This window comes from Hyla sarda, chromosome 10 (genome assembly GCF_029499605.1).
Source record: "Hyla sarda isolate aHylSar1 chromosome 10, aHylSar1.hap1, whole genome shotgun sequence".
Lineage (NCBI taxonomy): Eukaryota > Metazoa > Chordata > Amphibia > Anura > Hylidae > Hyla > Hyla sarda.
In genome coordinates this window covers 129,980,787-130,002,397 of record NC_079198.1, presented here as the reverse complement: position 1 = coordinate 130,002,397, position 21,611 = coordinate 129,980,787, and the positions used below count along the sequence as shown (strand labels likewise).

Below are 21,611 nucleotides of genomic sequence, written 5' to 3'. Positions count from 1 at the left end.
CTGCACAGAGTAGAAGAGGTTTGCTATGGGGATTTGCTTCTACTCTGGACAGTTCCCAAGACCGGTGCCATCAGAGAGCACTTAGACAGAAAAGAACAACTCAACTTCAGAAGCTCATAAGTACTGAAAGGATTAAAAAAAATTATAGAAGTCATTTTACAAATCTGCTTAACTTTCTGGAGCCAGTTGATCCGTTTATATATATATAAAAAAAAGTTTTTTTTCCTGGATAACCCTTTTAAGAGGTTAAACACATATTCTACTGCCTATTTATCAACAACATCTATAAGAGTTTAATACATCAGATAGTTTAATATTCTGAAAATTGTTGTACAGGTCACATTAATGGAGATGTCCTGCTTGACCTCAGCGCTGGTCCTCTGGTTCAACAACTCTATGCCGCCTGTGAGTTTTTCCAACACATCATAGTGCTGAAGGTCAGTGACAGATGCATCATGGAGCTGAAGAGATGGCTGAATACACGGACAGGAGCATTCGATTGGGGACATGCCACAAAACTTCATGGAGAGATAGAAGGATATAGGTGAGGTATTTTCCTTTTTGAAGACACTTTTTATTACTGATGTACAAGTGATATGAAGAAAATTATCAAATTTTCAGGCTGTATACTATTTTTTTTCTTTTTTATTTAAACATTATAATACATAATTCATAAAATCCAGCAAATAAACAAACATATTCATATCATCCTGGCCCTAATTCAACCTCCTTCGGAGAAGAGGAAAAGAGAGAAGAAAAAAAGAAAAAAAGAAATGAAATTTAAAAATTTATCTCCACTTACATCAGACCTTATTATAGTTAGCTTTCTGTAGCTTTCTGAATGTTAATTGCACTCTGAGCCTTCAACACTAAATTCTACCATGTTTCAAAAGCTGGGCCTTATCTGAGAGCCAAATTTTTGCTACCATCAGTAATTTCACCAGACCGGTGACATTATTAAAGGAGATATCCAGTGGTGAAAAACTTCTATCCTAAGGATAGGGGATAAGTTTCAGATCGTGGGGGTCCGACCGCTGGGGGCCCCCCGCAATCTCCTGTACGGGGCCCCGACAGCCCACGGGAAGGGGGCGTGTTGACCACCTGCACAAAGCGGCGGCTGACAAGCCCCCTAAAAACAAGTCTATGGCAGAGCGGGAGTGCTGCCTTCGGCAATCTCCGATTCTGCCATAGAATTGCATTGAGGGGGCGTGTTAACCTGTTGCTTCGTCCAGTGGTCAACCCCCGCTATCTGTCTAGCGAGCCTTGCCCCCGTTCAGAGAGATCACAGGGAGCCCCAGCGCTCGGACCCCCCGCGATCTCAAACTTATCCCCTATCCTTAGGGGATACGTTTTTTACCACTGGACTACCCCTTTAATATCTATCTTTCCTCCCGATATAACTTGAAAAAATGAAAGTTCAAATTCTCTTGGGAGATATCCTATAATTTTTAGGTGTGAGAAAACTTCTCCCCAAAACCTACTAATCACCTTGCATTCCCAAATGATACGTACAATGTCTGCAGATTGACATGTGCATCTCGGACAAGTGTCAAAAACTCCATTCTCGACAACCTCAAGAATTGACCTATCCGTAATCCGTGAATCTGCTCACTGAAGTTGTATGTACCAAAACATTTTATTTTCAGTCAACCCAACTTTTTCTTGCAGTTCCTTAAAACAAATTAATTTCCCACCCTGATATAATCGTGAAATATTTTTTTATATTTTGTGTAGTCCAAAACTTCTCAACCCTATCAAAAGAGTCCCCTAACCTCAAGTTATACAAAAACGGAGTGAAAGATAAACTATTTTTAATTCCATATATTTTTTTATATTATCCCATGCCCTATCAAGTGCCATAGCATATGTAAAAGAATGTGCCCCACCTTTTTTTTTTTATTGACCCAATTCCATGAATTCAAATGTATGAAGTGATTTAGCTAGTGTATTATCAAAACAATATGTGAAGATGTGTGATTTTTTTACCTTGTTTAATTGTTTTATCTAAAATCGGGGAGCAAAAACCCCCGTCGTTTTTATCAAGTGAGAAAAAAGAATATTTTAAACATGCTCTCTTATGTCCTCATAGAAATGTATTCAGAGTAGTTTCAATTTTGCTAAACCACCCATATGTGATCCAAATGGGAGAGGAATTAATTACATACAAGATCTGGGGTGATATAACCATTTTAATTACAGCTATTCTATCTGTTTTGGATAGGGGAAGTCTAAACAAAATTTAGTATTTATTTTGAATTATTTTTTGTTAGGGAGCTAGATACATTTCTTAAAGTCACACGGTTTCATGGAGATATCTATTCCTAGATAATGGAATGAGTTATCATCACGTATCATCTCCAGTGGGACGTGTAGCTGAGCCAGCTCTGAACTAAGATGCATGTGAATTGACTTCCCCCAGTTTATCTCGTAGCCTTATAGTCTCCCAAAATGAGCCATTAATGACATTAAGCTAGGGATACCCATCTCTGGATTTTTTAGAAACAGAAAAATGTCATCGGCATATAAGACGATACGGTCGTCTTCTACTTTCATTCCAAATCCTGTCAAATATTGATTGTTCCTTAAGGCAATAGCCAGGGGTTCCAAATAGAGGCATAACAACAGGGGAGAGAGCGGGCACCCCTGTCAGGTACCTCTAGACAGGGAAAAGGGATCGGAGAGTTTGTTACCAAATTTTACCCTAGCGCAGGGGGAATTATATAGAAGTTTGATTTGACTTAACATTTTTGGACCAAATCCAAACTGGGCCATTGTGGCCCACAGGAAATCCCACTCCTCCCTGTCAAAGGCCTCAGTGGCATCAATCTAAAAATTGGCAAAAGTATGAGAGAGGTTATTCAAGATGGACCTGCCTGGTAAGAATCCCATCTGATCGTCGTGGATCAGGTGATTGATCACCTGATTGATCCTTCGGGCAAATATTTTGGCGATGATCTTAACATCAGTGTTCATAAGAGATATAGGTCAATACAATTTGACCAGAGCAGGATCCTTACCCTTCTTATTAATTAGAATACTATGGGCTTCAATCTTAGACAAAGGAAGGTGTCCCCCCACACAAGATTCATTAAAAACTTCCAAAAGCTGGGGGGGGGGCATCTCCAAATCTCTGAAAAAATTCTAAATAAAGACCATCTGGCCCCGGTGTTGAATTAGTAGTACACCTTTTTATAGTCAGGCTAACCGCCTCTAGTGATATCGGATGGTCCAGCTCCTCCATCTGAACCCGGGAAAGCCTGGTCAGATCAAGGAGTTGCCAGAACCTCTTTGTTTCTTCCCGATCAATGTCTCCCTTTGTCTGATATAAATAAAATAAAAAAAGGTAAATTGGTTCTGAATTTCTTTTAAATCTGTAGTGTACCCCCTCTCATCCTAATACCCCCTATATTCCCTCTAGTTTGGTCTCCCTTTAATGTATTTGACAGGAATTTTGATGTTTTCCCCGACTCAACAAAGGCCCTCTGTCCCCCAAAAAATATGGTCTTTTGGGCTTTTTCGGTGCTATAAACCGCCATCATATCTTGCGATTGCTCCATATGATCATATGTCAATGGGCCAGGTATACCGCCATAGGATTCCTCACTAAGTTTCACTTGACACCTCAGTTTATTCTCAGTTTCCATATATAATCTCTTTTTCTTAATTATTTCTACAAAAATAATGCCTCTCATAGTTACATAGTTACATATAGTTACATAGTTAGTTACATAGTTAGTATGGTTGAAAAAAGACATAAGTCCATCAAGTCCAACCAGGGGATTGAAGGGAAGGATGTAAGGGGATAAGGGAAAGGGATGTAGTTTTATAATTCTGCATAAGCATTAATGTTATTTTGTTCCAGGAATGTATCTAACCCTGCTTTAAAGCTGTTAATTGTTCCTGCTGTGACCAGTTCCTGAGGTAGACCGTTCCGTAAATTCACAGTCCTCACGGTAAAGAAGGAGTGCCGCCCCTTTAGACTAAACCTTTTCTTCTCCAGACGGAGGGAGTGCCCCCTCGTCCTTTGGGGGGGTTTAACCTGGAACAGTTTTTCTCCATATTTTTTGTATGGGCCATTTATATACTTATATACGTTTATCATATCCCCCTTAAACGTCTCTTCTCAAGACTAAACAATTGTAACTCCTTTAATCGCTCCTCATAGCTAAGATGTTCCATGCCCCATATTAGTTTAGTCGCGCGTCTCTGCACCCTTTCCAACTCCGCAGTGTCCCTTTTATGAACAGGCGACCAAAACTGAACAGCATATTCCAGGTGAGGCCGTACCAATGCTTTATAAAGGGGGAGTATTATGTCCCTGCCCCTCGAGTCCATGCCTCTTTTTATACATTACAATATCCTGCCGGCTTTGGAAGCAGCAGCCTGACATTGCATGCTATTCTGTAGTCTGTGATCTACAAGTACACCCAGATCCTTCTCTACCAGTGACTCTGCCAGTTTAATCCCCCCTAAGACATACGACGCATGCAGGTTATTAGTACCCAGATGCATAACTTTACATTTATCCACATTGAACCTCATTTGCCAAGTGGATGCCCAGACACTTAGTCTATCCAAGTCATCTTGTAACTTATGCACATCCTCTATAGACTGTACCGTGCTACAAAGCTTGGTGTCATCTGCAAAGATAGAAACAGAGCTGTTAATACCATCCGCTATATCATTGATAAATAAATTAAACAGCAGCGGGCCCAGTACTGAACCTTGGGGTACACCACTAATAACCGGGGACCAATCAAAGTACGAATCATTTACCACCACTCTCTGGGTACGATCCATGAGCCAGTGTTCAATCCAGTTACAAACTAAAGTTTCCAAGCCCAAGGACCTTAACTTACCTGTCAGATGTCTGTGAGGGACAGTATCAAACGCTTTGGCAAAATCCCGAAACACTATATCCACAGCCATTCCTCTGTCAAGGCTTCTACTCACCTCTTCATAAAAGCAAATTAGATTGGTTTGACAACTTCTATCCTTAGTAAACCCATGCTGGCTATCACTTATAATACTATTATCCCCTATGTATTCCTGTATGTAATCCCTTATAAGTCCTTCAAACAATTTACCCACAATGCACGTTAGACTTACCGGTCTATAATTGCCTGGCGAAGACCTAGAGCCCTTCTTGAAGATTGGTACCACATTAGCCTTGCGCCAGTCCCTTGGCACAATACCAGACACCAGAGAATCTCTAAATATCATGAACAAGGGTACAGATATTACTGAACTTACCTCTCTAAGAACTCTTGGGTGTAGTCCATCCGGCCCTGGAGATTTGCTTACATTTACTTTACTTAACTTACCTTGTACCATCTCTACATTAAGCCAGTTCAATACATTATATGATGTGTTACCAGCACTGACCTGGCCAATGTCAGCTCCTTCTTCCATAGTATATACAGAACTAATAGTATATACAGAACTCATAAAGGCCTTCAGGGAATCCCAAACAATGAGAGCAATGGTTGAGTCTTTATTAATGTTCCAGAAGGAAGTTATTTCACCTCTAAAATAATCATCCCTGTCGATCTGATCAGACCACTGATCTGAAGAAGGGGGCGCTGTCCCCCGAAACGCGCTATCCTGTTTGCTTTGCTGTAATTTCAATAAAGCGGTGCAGCGTCGTTCCACATCACTTCTCTGCTCCAGTCTTTCTTCCCCACACTGAAAACCAGTAGCGCTACCTCCTACAGGGTTTTTTTTTGTATCTTTCCACGGCATCCCTGTAAATGACAGTGAACCAAAAAGGATTAATACTCAAATTGTTTGGTTTCCTAAGGTTTAAGTCATTCACTTTAATCCTGAGCCTAATAGGGGTATGATCGGATATGGACCTATTTTCATAAACCATATGTTTCGTAAAAGGGAGAGCATGCAAATTACCAAGACAGAGGTCAATTCTTGAGGCGGTGCAATAAGAGGCGCTATAGCATGAAAACACCATTTTTGGATCCTACTAGAACTTCATAATTAAATGGAGGTGGGATGTAAATAAAGGCCAAGACAATGTTGCTCCCTTTAAGCTTCCCATAAAATAAAACATTTCTTCCTCTAACATCAATGTATTTTTGTAAAATGAGAAAGTCTGTCAGAGGAAGATTTATCAAAACCTGTGCAGAGGAAAAGTTGCCCAGTTGCCCCCAAATAACCTCTAACTAGTCCATTCACCCCTTGAGTCCGACCAACACCCCCCAATACAGTGTATGGCTGGAGGCTGTATGTCTGTGTACTGCCTCACAGTGCTCCGTCCACCGCTCCTCCAGTGGCAATAGCAGTAGGTCCCGGGACCGGAGGAGCGGTGGTCGGAGCATCGAAGCTGAAGTGTAGCCAGTAACTTACCATGCCGGCCAGCGCGGGTCCTCCTCGATGCTCTGCTCCTCCGTTCCTATGGGCGCATGCACGGGACGTCAGTGACGTCCCTGCATGCGCTACCTCCCGGCGGCCCCTGCATTTTTTAAGTTAACGCGGGGCCGCAGAAAGGTAAACGGGACATCTTTGTGTCCCGAAAGGATCTTTCGGGACACAGGGATGTTCCGGTTTGCCCAGCCTAGCAAACTATGGCCGCGTGCCCACCTGTGGCCACGTGTGCCACCTGTGGCACGCATGCCAGAGGTTCGCCATCACTGCTCTAGGAGGTGGATTGTTGGTGGGAACTCTATGGGCCCATTCAGTATTAAACTGTGGGGAGAGAGTATCTGAGCCAAACGTAACCACAATCCACTTAGGACAAAAGCTCACTGGGTCATCTTGTTCTGATCCCTCCGGAAGGCCTATCAAACGAATATTCGCTCTACGTGACTGATCTTCTAGATCAACCAGTTTTGGTAGGCAGTCCTAGCGGCATGACATAGCATCGCTGCTCCCCGGTTCCAGCTCTGCCCCGCACTGTTCCTCCCTCCTCCTCCTGGCACGCCGATACTCCCTACTAGAGATGAGCGAATATCTGAAAAATTCGATTTGGCCAATTTGCCGAATTTTCCGAAAAAAATCGGTTTGGGTCGAATTTATTTGCGGCGAATCACTATTAAAATGGCTATTTCTGGAATACAGAGAGCCTCAATAGGGGAGTAGAACACTTTGCTTTGTCCTAACACGCATAGTTATTCAGTATGACATGCAGATTACAGGCATTGCTATTAGAATCACTGCCGCAGAGAGTCTGGATGTGGCAGATTTTTTATGTAATTTTTATTTTATTTGAATTTATTTAAATTTTTTGATTACCCATTCTGGAGAGCATCCAGCTGGCGGTTCGCCGTGAGGCGAGCTACCACCTGTTCCAGCCCCTGCCTCTCAGTGCATCCCCATACTCTGAGTGTCCACTGGAAAAGGGAGGCACTGCTGTATCAGCAACTTGGACAGGAGCACATTCAGCTTCTGTGGAATTGTATAAGTGGGAGCATAAAGCTAGAAGTGGCTGCAGTGAAAAAGCTTGTACATGTATCTTAAAATCGAGCTGGCGGTCCTCCATCAGGTGGGATACCACCTGTTCCAGCCCCTGCCTCTCATCGCCCCCCTGACTGTGAAAGTGTGAATGTTTCATTTAATCAGTTATGGTTCATTGTTATCACTCCAAGCTGTTTCATTGGAATCTTGTGATAATTCCACAGGAAATATGACATCGACAACCATAGGGCCTCAGTCTTGAAAAGATTACATCAATTTTGTTTATTTAATATTTGTATTAGATTTCCAAGTTTAATGCCCCGGTGTTTACTTTAAACTAATACTGTGTGACCACAAAACCCAAACTAACAAGGAGTCACATTGCGGCACAGTGACAGAGCCTAGAGGTGGCAACAGCATGAGAAGACCATAATCTGGCCAAATGACACAGCCTGGAATTGGTGGCAGCAACATGAGACCATAGAGTGGCTGAATGGCACAGCCTGGAGTTGGCGGCACCATGAGTAGAACATATAGTGGCTGATTGGCACAGCCTGGAGTTGGTGGCAGCATGAGTAGAACATATAGTGGCTGAATGGCACAGCCTGGAGTTGGCGGAAGCATTACGAGGCCATATGGTGGCAGAATGAGACAGCCTGGAGATGGAAGCAGAGTCCTGAAAGTGACCCGGTAACAGCGTAATGCGGTGGGTGTAAATACCAGCGCCTGTGGCGAAGGTGGGTGAAAAAAGGTCTGATGCGGAGGAATGTTTGTAACTGAGGAGCAGCGTCTTAAATCTGTTTGGTACTATACATATTTGTGAAGAGTTTGTGTGCCACCATGGTCAATCTACTCTAATGCATAAGGCATTGGTGGGTGGAAATCCTGGCTGATCCATGCCTGATTCATCTTCACAAAGGTCAGTCTCCCCCCCGCCATACTATACACCCGCTCTGATAGCACACTACTGGCCGGGCAGGACAGCTTTTCCAGGGCAAACTCTTTTGCGGCCACAAATCAAATTTGGCTGCCCAGAAGTTCAGCAGATCTTCAAGGTGTGTTGGCATGGGCATGTCAAGGTATGCCACCACCTGCTGGTTCAGGTCCTGCTCCAGGTCTACCTGCTGCTGATGAGTTGCTTCACAATGCGGGTGAAGAAAGCTACTCATCAGCGACTGTAGACTCAGGCTGCTGATGATGGAGCTGCCACCCCACCCCTCCCTAGAAGCCATGGCAGTGGAAGGTGGGCTCAGAGGGCCCCCCGAGTCAAACCTGCGAGAGGATGGCCGATGGTGCCAACTGACTTTGTAGGATGTCTCTGTAGTAAGTCAGTTTGTCCTCCCTCTCAGTGGGTGTAAAAAAAGGCCCCTATTTTGTGGCGAGGTGAGGATCCAATAAGGTGGAGAGCCAGAAGTCATCCCGCTGCCGAATGGTGGAAATTCGGCGGTCTCTATGCAATAAAGTGAGCATGCATCGTGCCATTTGTGCAAGTGACTCGGAGACACTCCCTGCCTCCAAATCCACTGTATACTGTCACGGTATGTCTGAGTCCTCTGTCTCGCCTTCCTCATAACCCGCTAGCTCCTCTGGTTGCTCCTGCTCCTCCTCTCCTGTCAGAGGACTAGAAAACCGTCCATTTCACGAAACCTAAACTGTGTTCCACTGTGCCCCTCCCCCTCCTCCTCATGTGGAGTGACTTGAATGAATGACTTTTAGCAGTTCCTCCCCTGTGTGACTCTGTTCGCCAAGGCAAACCATGTGAAGAACAGCGTGACATCCCCGTGCCCTGCACACATGGTATGCTGGAGGAGCACTGAGACTTGTCTGTGCAATGGAGGCTGAGGATACGGTGGGGGATGAGGAGGCAGAGTTGCACACTGCCACAGGACCAATGACCTGAGAGCATGGAGGAGGAAGCGGTGTGACCTGTCCAAGTTGGTGTTGTGGCTGTGCAGGAACCACATTCACCCAGTGGGCTGTAAAGGACATGCATTGCCCCTTCCTATAGTTACAGCTTCAGACATCGGCGCTGCTGTGTACTTTGGTACACACTGACAGGCTCAAGGACTGGCCCACCATCTGTTCCACAAAATCATGCAGGGCTGGTACTGCCTTCTCCGCAAAGAAATGATGGCTTGGGACTTTCCACCTCGGCTCGGCACAAGCCATCAGTTCTCTGAAAGGTGCAAAGTCCACCGCTTGAAAAGGGAGGGACTGCAGCACCAGCAACTTTGACAGGAGCGGAGCACATTCAGCTTCTGTGCCGTTGGATGAGTGGACATGGCTTCACCAATGGATTGCTGGTGGAGTGATTGACTAAAAGTAGGAGGAGCAGGAGCAACTGGAGCGACAGAAGGAGGGTATGACACACAGCTCCCTTCTGCTGAGGTGGTGGAGCCTTGGCTGGCTGAAAGACCGAGCAGCGTGCCACTGGGTGATGCAGCAGGCTGGACCTATACATCAGAGCCACGGTTCTCCCAGGCCTCTTTATGGTGGCGCAGCATATGATGCCGCAGGGCTGTGGTGCCAACATTGGGACCCTGGCCACACTTCCCCTTCTGCCGACAGATCTTGCATGTGGCTATGTTAACCTCCTCCGGATGCTTGATGAAAAACTGCCACACCGCCGAGTAGCTGATTTTCCCACCAACAGTCTGCATTAATTGAATGCTATTGTCACCATCTCCAGGAACCCCTGTTCCACTACCTCCCGGTAAGGTAGGCTAACGCAAAGCAGGTGGTCTCCCCCGGGAACGTTTGGCTCCAGAATTTCCACTACTGCCACCATGCTGACTGTCAACCATGCTACCACCTTGCTGGCTCAGCTGCTGCCTCACGGGCAACCTGAAACCCTCTTCTCCTGATGATGATGAAGGCCCTTCTGCACCCGGCTCCCAATTGTGATTGGCTTCATCATCATCAACGAGTGTCTGCACGTCACTGATGTCCTCCTCAGGTTCCTCAACAGTGTCTGCTTCAGGACCCTGAATGCTGGCAACATCACCTCCCACATCACTCTCCTCATCACTACTTGCCCGCCTAGCGGAGGAACTGGCGGATGTCTCCTCTACTTCTTGGCTGGGCAGTAGCTGCTGACTGTCCTCTATAAGATCATCCTCACTGAATAGTGGAGCTGAACCCAAAGCATAAGATAATTCTTTAGGGGAGGGAAAAGCATAGGACAGAGACAATGGGAGGACTGGGACTGCTTCCGGGACATTCCAACTGAGGGTTGTGTCTGAGGAACCCACAGACTGTTGACTGGAAGTATCAGATGTCACTTGTGATGAAGTGGATGACAGTGTTGACCAATCGATGACGGCAGATGGGTTGCTGGTCGAGACACGACTGCTAGCTGATACAGAGAGATCAGGCCTCTCGCTGGGACTTCTGCTGCCACTCGTCCATAGTCTGCTGCGACCTCTGCCACTCCTCTGTGCATGTCCTGGCACTTCACTGCCTGACATACTTAGTTCGTATATGGGGGAGTACAATACGTTTCCCTACGCTTAAAACTATATTTGTCTAGAACAGCAGCAGATGTGTACTTTTGGCTGTCCTTTCACAGTATCTAGGCCCTTGAGCATTTAACAGGTACAAAATAGTACACTACTTAGATTTAGGTATGTGGTATGCACTTATGAGGGCAGAAAAATGTGCTACAGTATGCTTAAAAAACATATTGGAGTAAAACACTAGCTGGTGATTACATTTGCCCGGCCTTTCACAGTATCTAGGCCCTTTACAGATTAACAGGTACAAAATAGTACACTGCTTAAATGTACGTATGTGGTATGCACTTTTGAGGGCAGAAAAATGTGCTTAAAAAACGTATTTTTGCACAACACCAGCAGTACACAACAGTGCTGCAGCACACAGTCGCTGTGTTCTAAACCCAAAATTGCACTCTCTCAAAGACTATTAAGAATGGACTGCTGGGTATTATACCGTCTACAGACTAGTATAACCAGCAGACCATTTGTTGCGGAACAAAGACACAGAGTTGCGCTGAAAAATTATTGCTTCATCCTCTGCTAAGGTTTCTCCAGCTGAGCCAGCTTGTTGAAATGTATGAGACAACACACAGCTATGTGCCCCTCTCTGTCATACAATGCTGTAGAAAGGGACTGGGAGGTTAATGGCTGCAGTAAAAATTATTTTCAGTGAAAAACGCACTGCTCTCTTTCCAACAGAACGCTGACGTGACTAGGAGCCGAAACGCTGCTGGAAAAAGCTTGTCTGTGTGTCACACAGCAGTCCTATCTCTCTGCAATGAAAGGATGAAGTGACTAGCCAGAATATGGCTGCCAATTATATAGGGCTGTGACATCACAGGGGTGACTGGCTGCTGATAGGCTGCATCCTGCATGGGATTCAGGGTCATCCCGCCTACCCTTGTTCCCGCCTTCCCAGGATTCCTTGCCCCATGTCCTCACATGTGGATCCACCATTTTAGATACCCTGGAGCCTGCACCGCACTAAATGGAGTTTAATGAAGCGATTTGCACGATAGAATCGCGGCGATATTCGCATTTGTTGCAAATCGAATTTTTCATGAAATTCGTAATGAATTTGGATTCCTCAGATTCCATTCGCTCATCTCTACTCCCTACCCCGCTCCGGACCCTCTCCTGCTTTGGTGCCCGGACTTGTGGCAGTGGAGGCTGCTTCCCACAGATGGATCCACACGGCATGGTTTTGGCTTGTGATTTGCCGCGTCTGTGGGTGCGAAGTGGGATCGTCTTCTCTGGTGAGACTTCTCTGTTGTGTTGCCCGGCATCCTGGTGCTACTGTGGCGGGAGGGCTGCTGTGCTCCCGGGTCTTGCGATGGCAGCGAGCTTGACTCGGGGGCGTGGTGTAGAGAGCGGGTGGCAGGGTTCTGATCCCTCCACCTTCCTGCCCTCCAACGCCGACACCCCGGCGCATAAAGAGCTCGACGCGGACCAAAAGAGGCAGCGGGCTGAAAAGCCACTGATGCTAGCAAGCCAGGGAGATGCCATTAACGCTATCCAGCTAAGGAGACACCAGCAAGCTAAGGAGACGCCAAATACGTGCAGTGCCTCCATACTAGGTTACTGAAAGCCGAAGTGAGATGAATCTTAATACATTGACGGACTTTATTGCATTATACAGCTTTGGCCCCAAGTTGAACTGTTTGACCCCTATGGGCCCTGCTGCAGATCCTGACTATATATGCTTCTGGGGCAAAAACTGGTCTACTACTGGGATCATCTGAACTTTTACCTCCCCTCTTCACAAATCTTTGGTATTCTGAGATGTATTCTCTCTGGGTATGGTAGGCTTTTGTTTAACTATGTGTATACACCCATTACATCGCCATACTACCCTTTGGGTGTAGGAGCACTGTATTATATATGCCATGCTCCTAGGGCGGTACACCTGTCAAACCGTAATGCAGGTGTCCTAAGGCGAGGTCAGGGAGGACAGAAACCTCCCATGGAGCAGAAGGGATATAATCACGTGATTTATCAGAATAATTCAGTTTTTCCCTTATTGCTTCCACGCTGTTATCCTGAAGAATACTCGTGTATAGACTTTCTATGTCTAGGGACACCAATATACCATTTGGAGGCCAACTCAACCCCTCAACGTGAGGAGGAATTTGTAGGTGTCCCTGACAATACACGGTACATCCGCAAGCAAGGGATGCAGGTGGCAATCAATGAATTTAGAGATTTGGTCAGTCAGTGTCCCCACCCCGGAGAAGATCGGTCTCCTGGGTGGGGACACTAACATTTTATGTGTCTTGGGCAGGAAATACCGATCAGCCATTTTCAGCCATTTTCCTGGACAAGACATTTTTTCGGTGTATATTCTCAAAAGTGACTGCAATTTAGAAGTAAACTTGGATAAGGGATCAGATCTAACTTTCTCATAATACCTTTTATCACTTAGCTGTCTTTCAGCCTCTTTAATATAACATTCCCTTTCCATTAAAACTATGTTTTCCCACTTTGTCCGATTTTTTCAGAACAATGTCATCACGTTTTTTAATATTTTCTAAGGCTGTTTTCTCTTCCCTACATTTTCAGGGTTAGAAGGATATCTTAAAGCTTTCAAATCTGCAAGAACTTGTTTTTGAAAGAGATCAATGCTGCTTCCTGGCTGAAAAGGGGGCAAAACACAGATTAATACAAGAATTTAGGTTCACTACTGTGGTAGATGTAAACAATGACATTGGCTAACCCTCAAAACTGATGTTAAAATTGAGACATTAGCCAGTTTATCCTTTTATGAAGGACATACCTGAGCCCGCACACCAACGCCAAGGTTTCTCAAGTGGCACGGGACCTAACACTAACCTACCTGTGCATGATAAGCAAAACCAGGCACCAGTGGGCAATTACAGCAGCATTAGGTCAAACTCCCAGCCTGCTCCAAGGTTACCTCCAGTGTGGGTGGGCACACATACAATGAGAGGAGGGAGAAAGACTACAAGCCCCACCCAAGTTGTCTAATATAGATGCCGGCCTCACAGGTGAACCTTAATGCTGCCTAGAAAGGGATCAAGGCGCATTAAATGGGGAGTTTACACACCTCCAAGTATAAGATTTAAACAACAACAAAGACGTGGTCTCAAATGGCAGGAGGTGCTCAACCCCAAATGCAGTTGTCCATTTATGCTGGGGGAGCAGATCCTGCCCTTGTGGGCACAATTAATGCACCTTGATCACTTTCTAGGAAGCATTAAGGTTCACCTGTGAGGCCGGCAACTATATCAGCCAACTTGGGTGGGGCTTATAGTCTGTCTCCCTCTTCCCATTGTATGTGTGCCCAGCCACACTGGAGGTAACCTGGGAGTAGGCTGAGTGTGTGTGTGTGTGGGGGGGGGGGGGGGGACACACTCATGGTTCTGTAGTCAGGTTCTTGATATCTTTATTAATCCAAGTGTATTAAAACAGTGTTCATTGAGGCGCTGGACTCTCAGCCAGCATAGATAATAACTATTTTGCTCCGCTCCTGGGGCTTCTTCAGATCCCACCTGTGCATGTATGTACCTCCTGACCTCTGACGTGACAAGGTGGGGGCGTTGCACATTCCAAACATCAAAAACAAGTGATTTTGGTTCATAGTATGTTAAAAAACAGTAGATAAAAAAAAAAGAGAACTGGCTGAAGAGATCCCTTACCCCAGGTATGCAAAGGTGCGGTTCATGTATCTGGTGTGCACATACCCATCTTGAGAGAAATGTGGTATTAGGAGGTGAAAGAGTAATTTTTCGTGATGTAATCTGCTGTAAAACTAGTTTTGTAGTTTACATGCAACAGGTTCTACACAGGTTGCAAGATACGTACTCTAAACACCAGATTTAGGGAGCATGTACATTCATTTAAAACTGGGAAAGGCTCCCCACGATTAATTTCCCACATATTAGAAGAGCATTCAGGGGATATTTCAGATGGTACTTTCTTGGGTCTGGAAAGAGTAAATGTCAGAGATGGAGTGGATAAACACAGGGCACTCTTGCAATCTGAGGCAAAGTGGATCATTCGGATTTTGTTATCTTACTTGAGTATTTGTATTTTAATCTGCACTTGTTTTTTAATGTTTGGAGGGTGAAATTCCCCCACCTTGCCATGTCAGAGGTCAGGAGGTACATGCCTGGCCTCCCACGTACAGGTGGGTGGGATCTGAGGAAGCACCAGGAGCGGCTCGAAATAGCTATTGGGATCGGGTTACATGTACAATGAGTAGAGTACCACTTGCATGAATAATTAGGCCTGGGGTGTGCCTGGGTGGCCGTGAAGGGTATCCTTAAGAAGGGGAATACCCTGAGTGTGACTGTAGAAAAAAAAAGGGGAGGGAGGGTGCATGCTGGCGACAGCACTTGTGTGGATCAGGTGGGTATATAAAGACCAGACTCCTCCCACAAATTAGGTTAACTGTTTCAGCTAACCTCCACTTGTGGTCGGGTTACATGTACCATGAGTAGAGTACCACTTGCATGAATAATTAGGCATGGTGTGTGCCTGGGTGACCGTGAAGGGTATCCTAAAGAAGGGGGCAAAAATACCTCAGTTAGGTAATACATGAATTAATGGTTAAGCATAACCTACATCATATGAACCCAAGATAACAGACAAAATGCTCCAGTTAACAGCCGGAGAAGCCCCTACCCAGAACCTGGCTCAGCTGTTATGGAGCCAAAGCCAAGATAGAATTTCTGGATATACCACTTGGCACTACTGCACCCATAGCACCTACCAGAATGGTACTACCAGGGTGCACATGGATAAAGGTAACCCAAGTGTCAAATATAGAAAATGTTTAAAAGATTTGAAAAGTGTTCCAAGCTACACATATAAGTAATCTTATTGAACCATGCCATACATAAAGTGACAACAGACCCGCATAGACAAAACATAAAAGGATATAACATACTTAACCTGAGGTTTTGTGCACCAGTAAGGCAGTCTCCTCATACTTGCAGGTGTAAAGAAGATTATTAATGCTGCACCCTGAGGCTTATCGCAAAAGAAAATATACATGACCAACAGGTTAAAAAGACCGATAAGGGTAAATTTCCCAACAGGTACACACATGACAAGACAAGAACAAGCTGAACCCACATCAAAGAACTTAACACTAAGACGTGTACAACTAAGACCACAATCAGACGCATCGTAACAAACATACCGTATATGCTCGAGTATAAGCCGAGTTTTTGAGCCCGATTTTTCGTGCTGAAAACTCCCCACTCGGCTTATACTCGAGTGAACTCTCCGCCCTCAGTGGTCTTCAACCTGCAGACCTACAGATGTCCGGACTTGCTGGGAGTTGTAGTTTTGAAACATCTGGAGGTCCGCAGGTTGAAGACCACTGCGGCCTTCGTATCAACAAATGACAAGAGGCACGTGGATTGATGATACAATCTGCCTCAAACAAGAACGTTTGTAATGTACAAAGGAATGACAACAATATGAGGCTTGAGGATTGTCGGGCAGCCTATCTCTCACGGGAGTGTGTGACGTACGAAAGGCATGTAAAGTGAAGACTTGAAGCTTACCTGGAACGGTGAGGTCAAACTGGCTGTAACAAGGTGTGTGTAATGACCAGAAAGGAAACTATAAAGATGAGGCTTTACGGATTGACGACAGCAATCAGCCTACAACCACACCAAACGTATAGCGCTAAGAGGTAAAACAACCTAGTGTACATAACGTAAGCATAACGTGACAGAGCTAAAACAAAAGAACGGGACAATAACTATTAAACGTACACTGTAGGGAACTGTATGCGTATTAACCTGTAGGGAAATGTATGCATGTCACACTGTAGGGAACGGTATGTATGTCACACTGTAGGGAACCGTATGTGACACTGTAGGTAACCGTATGTATGTGACACTGTAGGGAACCGTATGTATGTCACACTGTAGGGAACCGTATGTATGTCACACTGTAAGGAACCGTTAACATTGAAGCATGGTATATCACTTGAAGTAATGTAAGCACCTTATAACATCTCCGAAAACATCAAGGCCCTGTATATGAGCTTATAGTAGTGTTAACCCTGAATAACATTTATGTTCAGCAGAACAGCTAAATTAACCACTAATACACAGTATATATATATATATAAGCAACAGTAAACACAAATTACCAGCAATAGTAACATAGGCAAATATGTTAGATAAAAAAATGTTAAATGCCCAGTATGTCTGCTACAGTAACATAAGCCCCAAGGGACATTAATGTACCATATATCAGTTAATTAACACTAACACATAGCACATAGACACTATCAGCTATAGTAACATAAGCACCGTATGACCACTATAGGGACATTAATGCACCATATGACAGCTATGGAAACGTAACAGCATCGGCTATATTGACACAAAGCCCAGTCAATCCACTATACCAAAATGAGAACAGAACATCAGCTATGGTATCCACGCCTGGTACTGTAAACTGATATAATGTGAAGCACGGTATCAGCTCAGGTAACGCATGCCATCGGAACTATTGTAGCATAAATGTCATAGTCATGTATGTACAATGTGACAGCTCCAGAAAGGTATGATAAATGCAGGGAAACATGGCGTGTATGGTAGCGAAACACAGAACGCTGTAAGGAAACATAAGTGTGGCACATTGTGAAACAAAAATGTGGAGTACCATGTGGTAATGTCAGCAAGGACATCCTATCACACCTGACCTCCAACATGAGTAAATGTAAAAGCAATGCCATGAAAACAGCCTAATGTACTTGACCTGAGAACCATGAGAGTAATGCTGTGACAGCTTGAAATACTTGACCTGTATACATTAATGAAAGCCTAACGTGACATAACTAAAACATGACAAATGCGACAATAAAGCTATGAAACATCCACCGACGTAGCAGGTGGGCGCACAGTATATTCTACGGTGACATAACCCGTACGTGACTACGTGTATGTAATAATAAAGTATACAAGTTATATGAATGGTAACATAAAACAGTTGTTACGCCTAGCGCTCCGGGTCCCCGCTCCTCCCCGGAGCGCTCACGGCGTCTTTCTCCCTGCAGCGCCCCGGTCAGTCCCGCTGACCGGGAGCGCTGCACTGTCATGGCCGTTGGGGATGCGATTCGCACAGCGGGACGCGCCCGCTCGCGAATCGCATCCCAGGTCACTTACCCGTCCCGGTCCCCTGCTGTCATGTGCTGGCGCGCGCGGCTCCGCTCTCTAGGGCGCGCGCGCGCCAGCTCTCTGAGACTTAAAGGGCCAGTGCACCAATGATTGGTGCCTGGCCCAATTAACTTAATTAGCTCCCACCTGTGCACCTGTCTATATAACCTCACTTCCCCTTCCCTTCCTTGCCGGATCTTGTTGCCTTGTGCCAGTGAAAGCGTTTAGTGTGTCCTAAGCCTGTGTACCTGAACTTCTGCTACCCATCCTGACTACGAACCTTGCCGCCTGCCCCCGACCTTCTGCTACGTCTGACCTTGCCTCTGCCTAGTCCTTCTGTCCCACGCCTTCTCAGCAGTCAGCGAGGTAGAGCCGTTGCTAGTGGATACGACCTGGTTGCTACTGCCGCAGCAAGACCATCCCGCTTTGCGGCGGGCTCTGGTGAAAACCAGTAGCCTCTTAGAACCGGTCCACTAGCACGGTCCACGCCAATCCCTCGCTGACACAGAGGATCCACTACCTCTGAGGTCCTCCTCGGTCTGCCTTGGCTCCGGCTTCATTCCCCCACCATTGATTGGACCACCGGGGAGATCAGGAACTGGGACTCTGCCTGCCACAGGAAGTGCCTCTCCCCCCCTCCCAGTCCCGTCAGGCAAGCCTCTGTGCCTCCCCATGGCCCCCGTCCTGGTGTCACACTGCCCCGTGCCAGGCCTCGCCCTCTGCCCTCCCTCCCCATCCCCACTCCTGCTGTACTGCCTGCCGTTGAGGAAACCCTCCATTCTTTCCCGGTGTCCTCATCCCAGGGGAGGCAGTTACCGGACAAAGAGAAGGGGAGACCAAAGGGGGGGGGTACTGTTACCCCTAGCGCTCCGGGTCCCCGCTCCTCCCCGGAGCGCTCACGGCGTCTTTCTCCCTGCAGCGCCCCGGTCAGTCCCGCTGACCGGGAGCGCTGCACTGTCATGGCCGTTGGGGATGCGATTCGCACAGCGGGACGCGCCCGCTCGCGAATCGCATCCCAGGTCACTTACCCGTCCCGGTCCCCTGCTGTCATGTGCTGGCGCGCGCGGCTCCGCTCTCTAGGGCGCGCGCGCGCCAGCTCTCTGAGACTTAAAGGGCCAGTGCACCAATGATTGGTGCCTGGCCCAATTAGCTTAATTAGCTCCCACCTGTGCACCTGTCTATATAACCTCACTTCCCCTTCCCTTCCTTGCCGGATCTTGTTGCCTTGTGCCAGTGAAAGCGTTTAGTGTGTCCTAAGCCTGTGTACCTGAACTTCTGCTACCCATCCTGACTACGAACCTTGCCGCCTGCCCCCGACCTTCTGCTACGTCTGACCTTGCCTCTGCCTAGTCCTTCTGTCCCACGCCTTCTCAGCAGTCAGCGAGGTAGAGCCGTTGCTAGTGGATACGACCTGGTTGCTACTGCCGCAGCAAGACCATCCCGCTTTGCGGCGGGCTCTGGTGAAAACCAGTAGCCTCTTAGAACCGGTCCACTAGCACGGTCCACGCCAATCCCTCGCTGACACAGAGGATCCACTACCTGGAAGCCGAATCGTGACAACAGTATAGTAGAGACATATGGTGTAGCTACGATAAGTGACATATAACAGTATACTGACGGCAACTTACATGGTATATACTAAGGGACATATACGTGGTGTACATAGTACTGACAAACACAGTAAATAAATGCACTGGTGATGTATAACAGTACAATGTATAATGACAACTTATACATGGCTTATAATTGATTACATGTTCTCTGAGATCGAGCACGGTCCTGGGCTGCAGCATGAAAGCGCGTACAGATGCGGGGACACAGCAGGAGAGACTCCAGCGAGGGGACAGAATGGAGAGCAGTTGTGAGCATGAAACTGGATTGCACCAGGTCACATATGAAGAAAAAGTAATCTCGTAAATGTAAGAACACAGTCAAAAACACATAATACTTAGCAGAAATATGGAGCCCAATGCTGAGAGGGTTAAACCTGGAGATTCAGCAGCCTGTGCCGCTCTGTCAGCCCAACACATCCTGCAGTCAGTTATATGTATAAGCCACAGCTGTGACCTTCTATAAGTGATCTTTGCAGACTAAGAGATTGAGGCAGGAAAGAGTTAACCTCAGGCTGAAATATGCAAATTACCTGACTGCGAGCAGGCCAGGGCTGGAGCCTGTACAGCCACATATGCTTACTGCATGTTTACTGCATATTGTAGGAGCGAGATGTAGCTACTTCACAGCCTGTAGCATGAAAGGTACCGTGACACATTACCGTATTCCTTGCATCATAGTTAGGCTAGCGAACAGTGTCTCTCTGCAACGTATGCAATCAAACCTCCTGCCAAAACCACAGGATCCAGTGCAAAGACATCTTGCATGCTGCCGACAGCACTTGTGTGGATCAGGTGGGTATATAAAGACCAGACTCTTCTCACAAATTAGGTTAACTGTTTCAGCTAACCTCCACTTATCCATGCTGGCTAAGGGTCCAGCACCTCGCCGAACCCTGTTTTAATGCACCTGGATTAATAAAGATATCAAGAACTGGACTACAGAACCATGAGTGCCCCCCATTCTTTTCCCTTTCCTTTATAGATGGGCTGTATTCATGCTGACTGTGGGAGATTCACTTTATGCATTATTCTTATTTCTTTCAGTGACCAGTCACAGGACAAAGAAGGAAAACTGAGATCAACAATTCCACATGTTGTGAAATGTGACCTCGAGAAGGAAAATATGACGGATCCGATAGACTTACCACCAGCAGATTGTATCATTAGCGCTTGGCTCCTAGATATTATTTGCAAAGACCAAGATGACTACAGGAGATATCTCAGGAAGTTCTCTAAGTTACTAAAACCTGGAGGACACATGATATTAATTGGGATTTTACATATGACATATTATACAGTTGGGAAAGACAAGTTCCATGGTTTTCCATATGATGAGGATTTTGCCAGGAAAGCTCTAGTTGGAGAAGGATTTGTTATAGATGACTGTAAGGTTAAGAAGAGAACGAATGTGAGTGACCTTATTGACTATAAGGCCGTCATGTTTATTGCAGCTCACAAGGAGAAGTAGGTCTGAATAGAAACAAGACAAGTTATGTCTGCATGTCAAGAGTTTATAAATAAAGCTTTAACCTGTTGCGAACATCAGGCGTACAGCTGTGTTTTTAAAGTGGTGCTCTAGTGGAAAATATAACATTTTTTGTAAATTACTTCTATTTAAAAATCTTAATCCATCCAGTACTTATTAGCTGATGTATGCTCCCCATGAAGTTATTTTCCTTTTGAATTACTTTTCTGTCTGACCACAGTGCTCTCTGCTGACACATCTGTCCATGTCAGGAACTGTCAAAATGTGTCAGAAACTTCCTCCCAGTGTAGTGGGATAATCAGGTGCTGCACACTTCTAGTAGGTGGACAAAAGGATTTATTACCCGCCACAATCCTTACTGATGTGTTTCCTAGTCATGTGACCGCTTCCTAAAGCTTGTCAAGGTGAGGTGAGGTGAACACATATATACTGAAATTTAAACCCTTCACAGGTTTTCATATGAATGTAT

General features: G+C 45.8%; 1 protein-coding gene across 1 annotated transcript in view; it reads left to right on the top strand.

Moving 5' to 3' along the window:
• LOC130293671 (nicotinamide N-methyltransferase-like) overlaps positions 1–21,124 on the top strand; it is a 29,015-nt gene extending 7,891 nt beyond the window's left edge. Inside the window, exons 3-4 of the mRNA XM_056542655.1 lie at positions 337–544; positions 20,701–21,124. Of these exons, the coding sequence (XP_056398630.1) occupies positions 337–544; positions 20,701–21,124 (632 nt within the window). The remainder of the gene's footprint in view (positions 1–336; positions 545–20,700) is intronic.
• Positions 21,125–21,611: the final 487 nt, after the last annotated feature.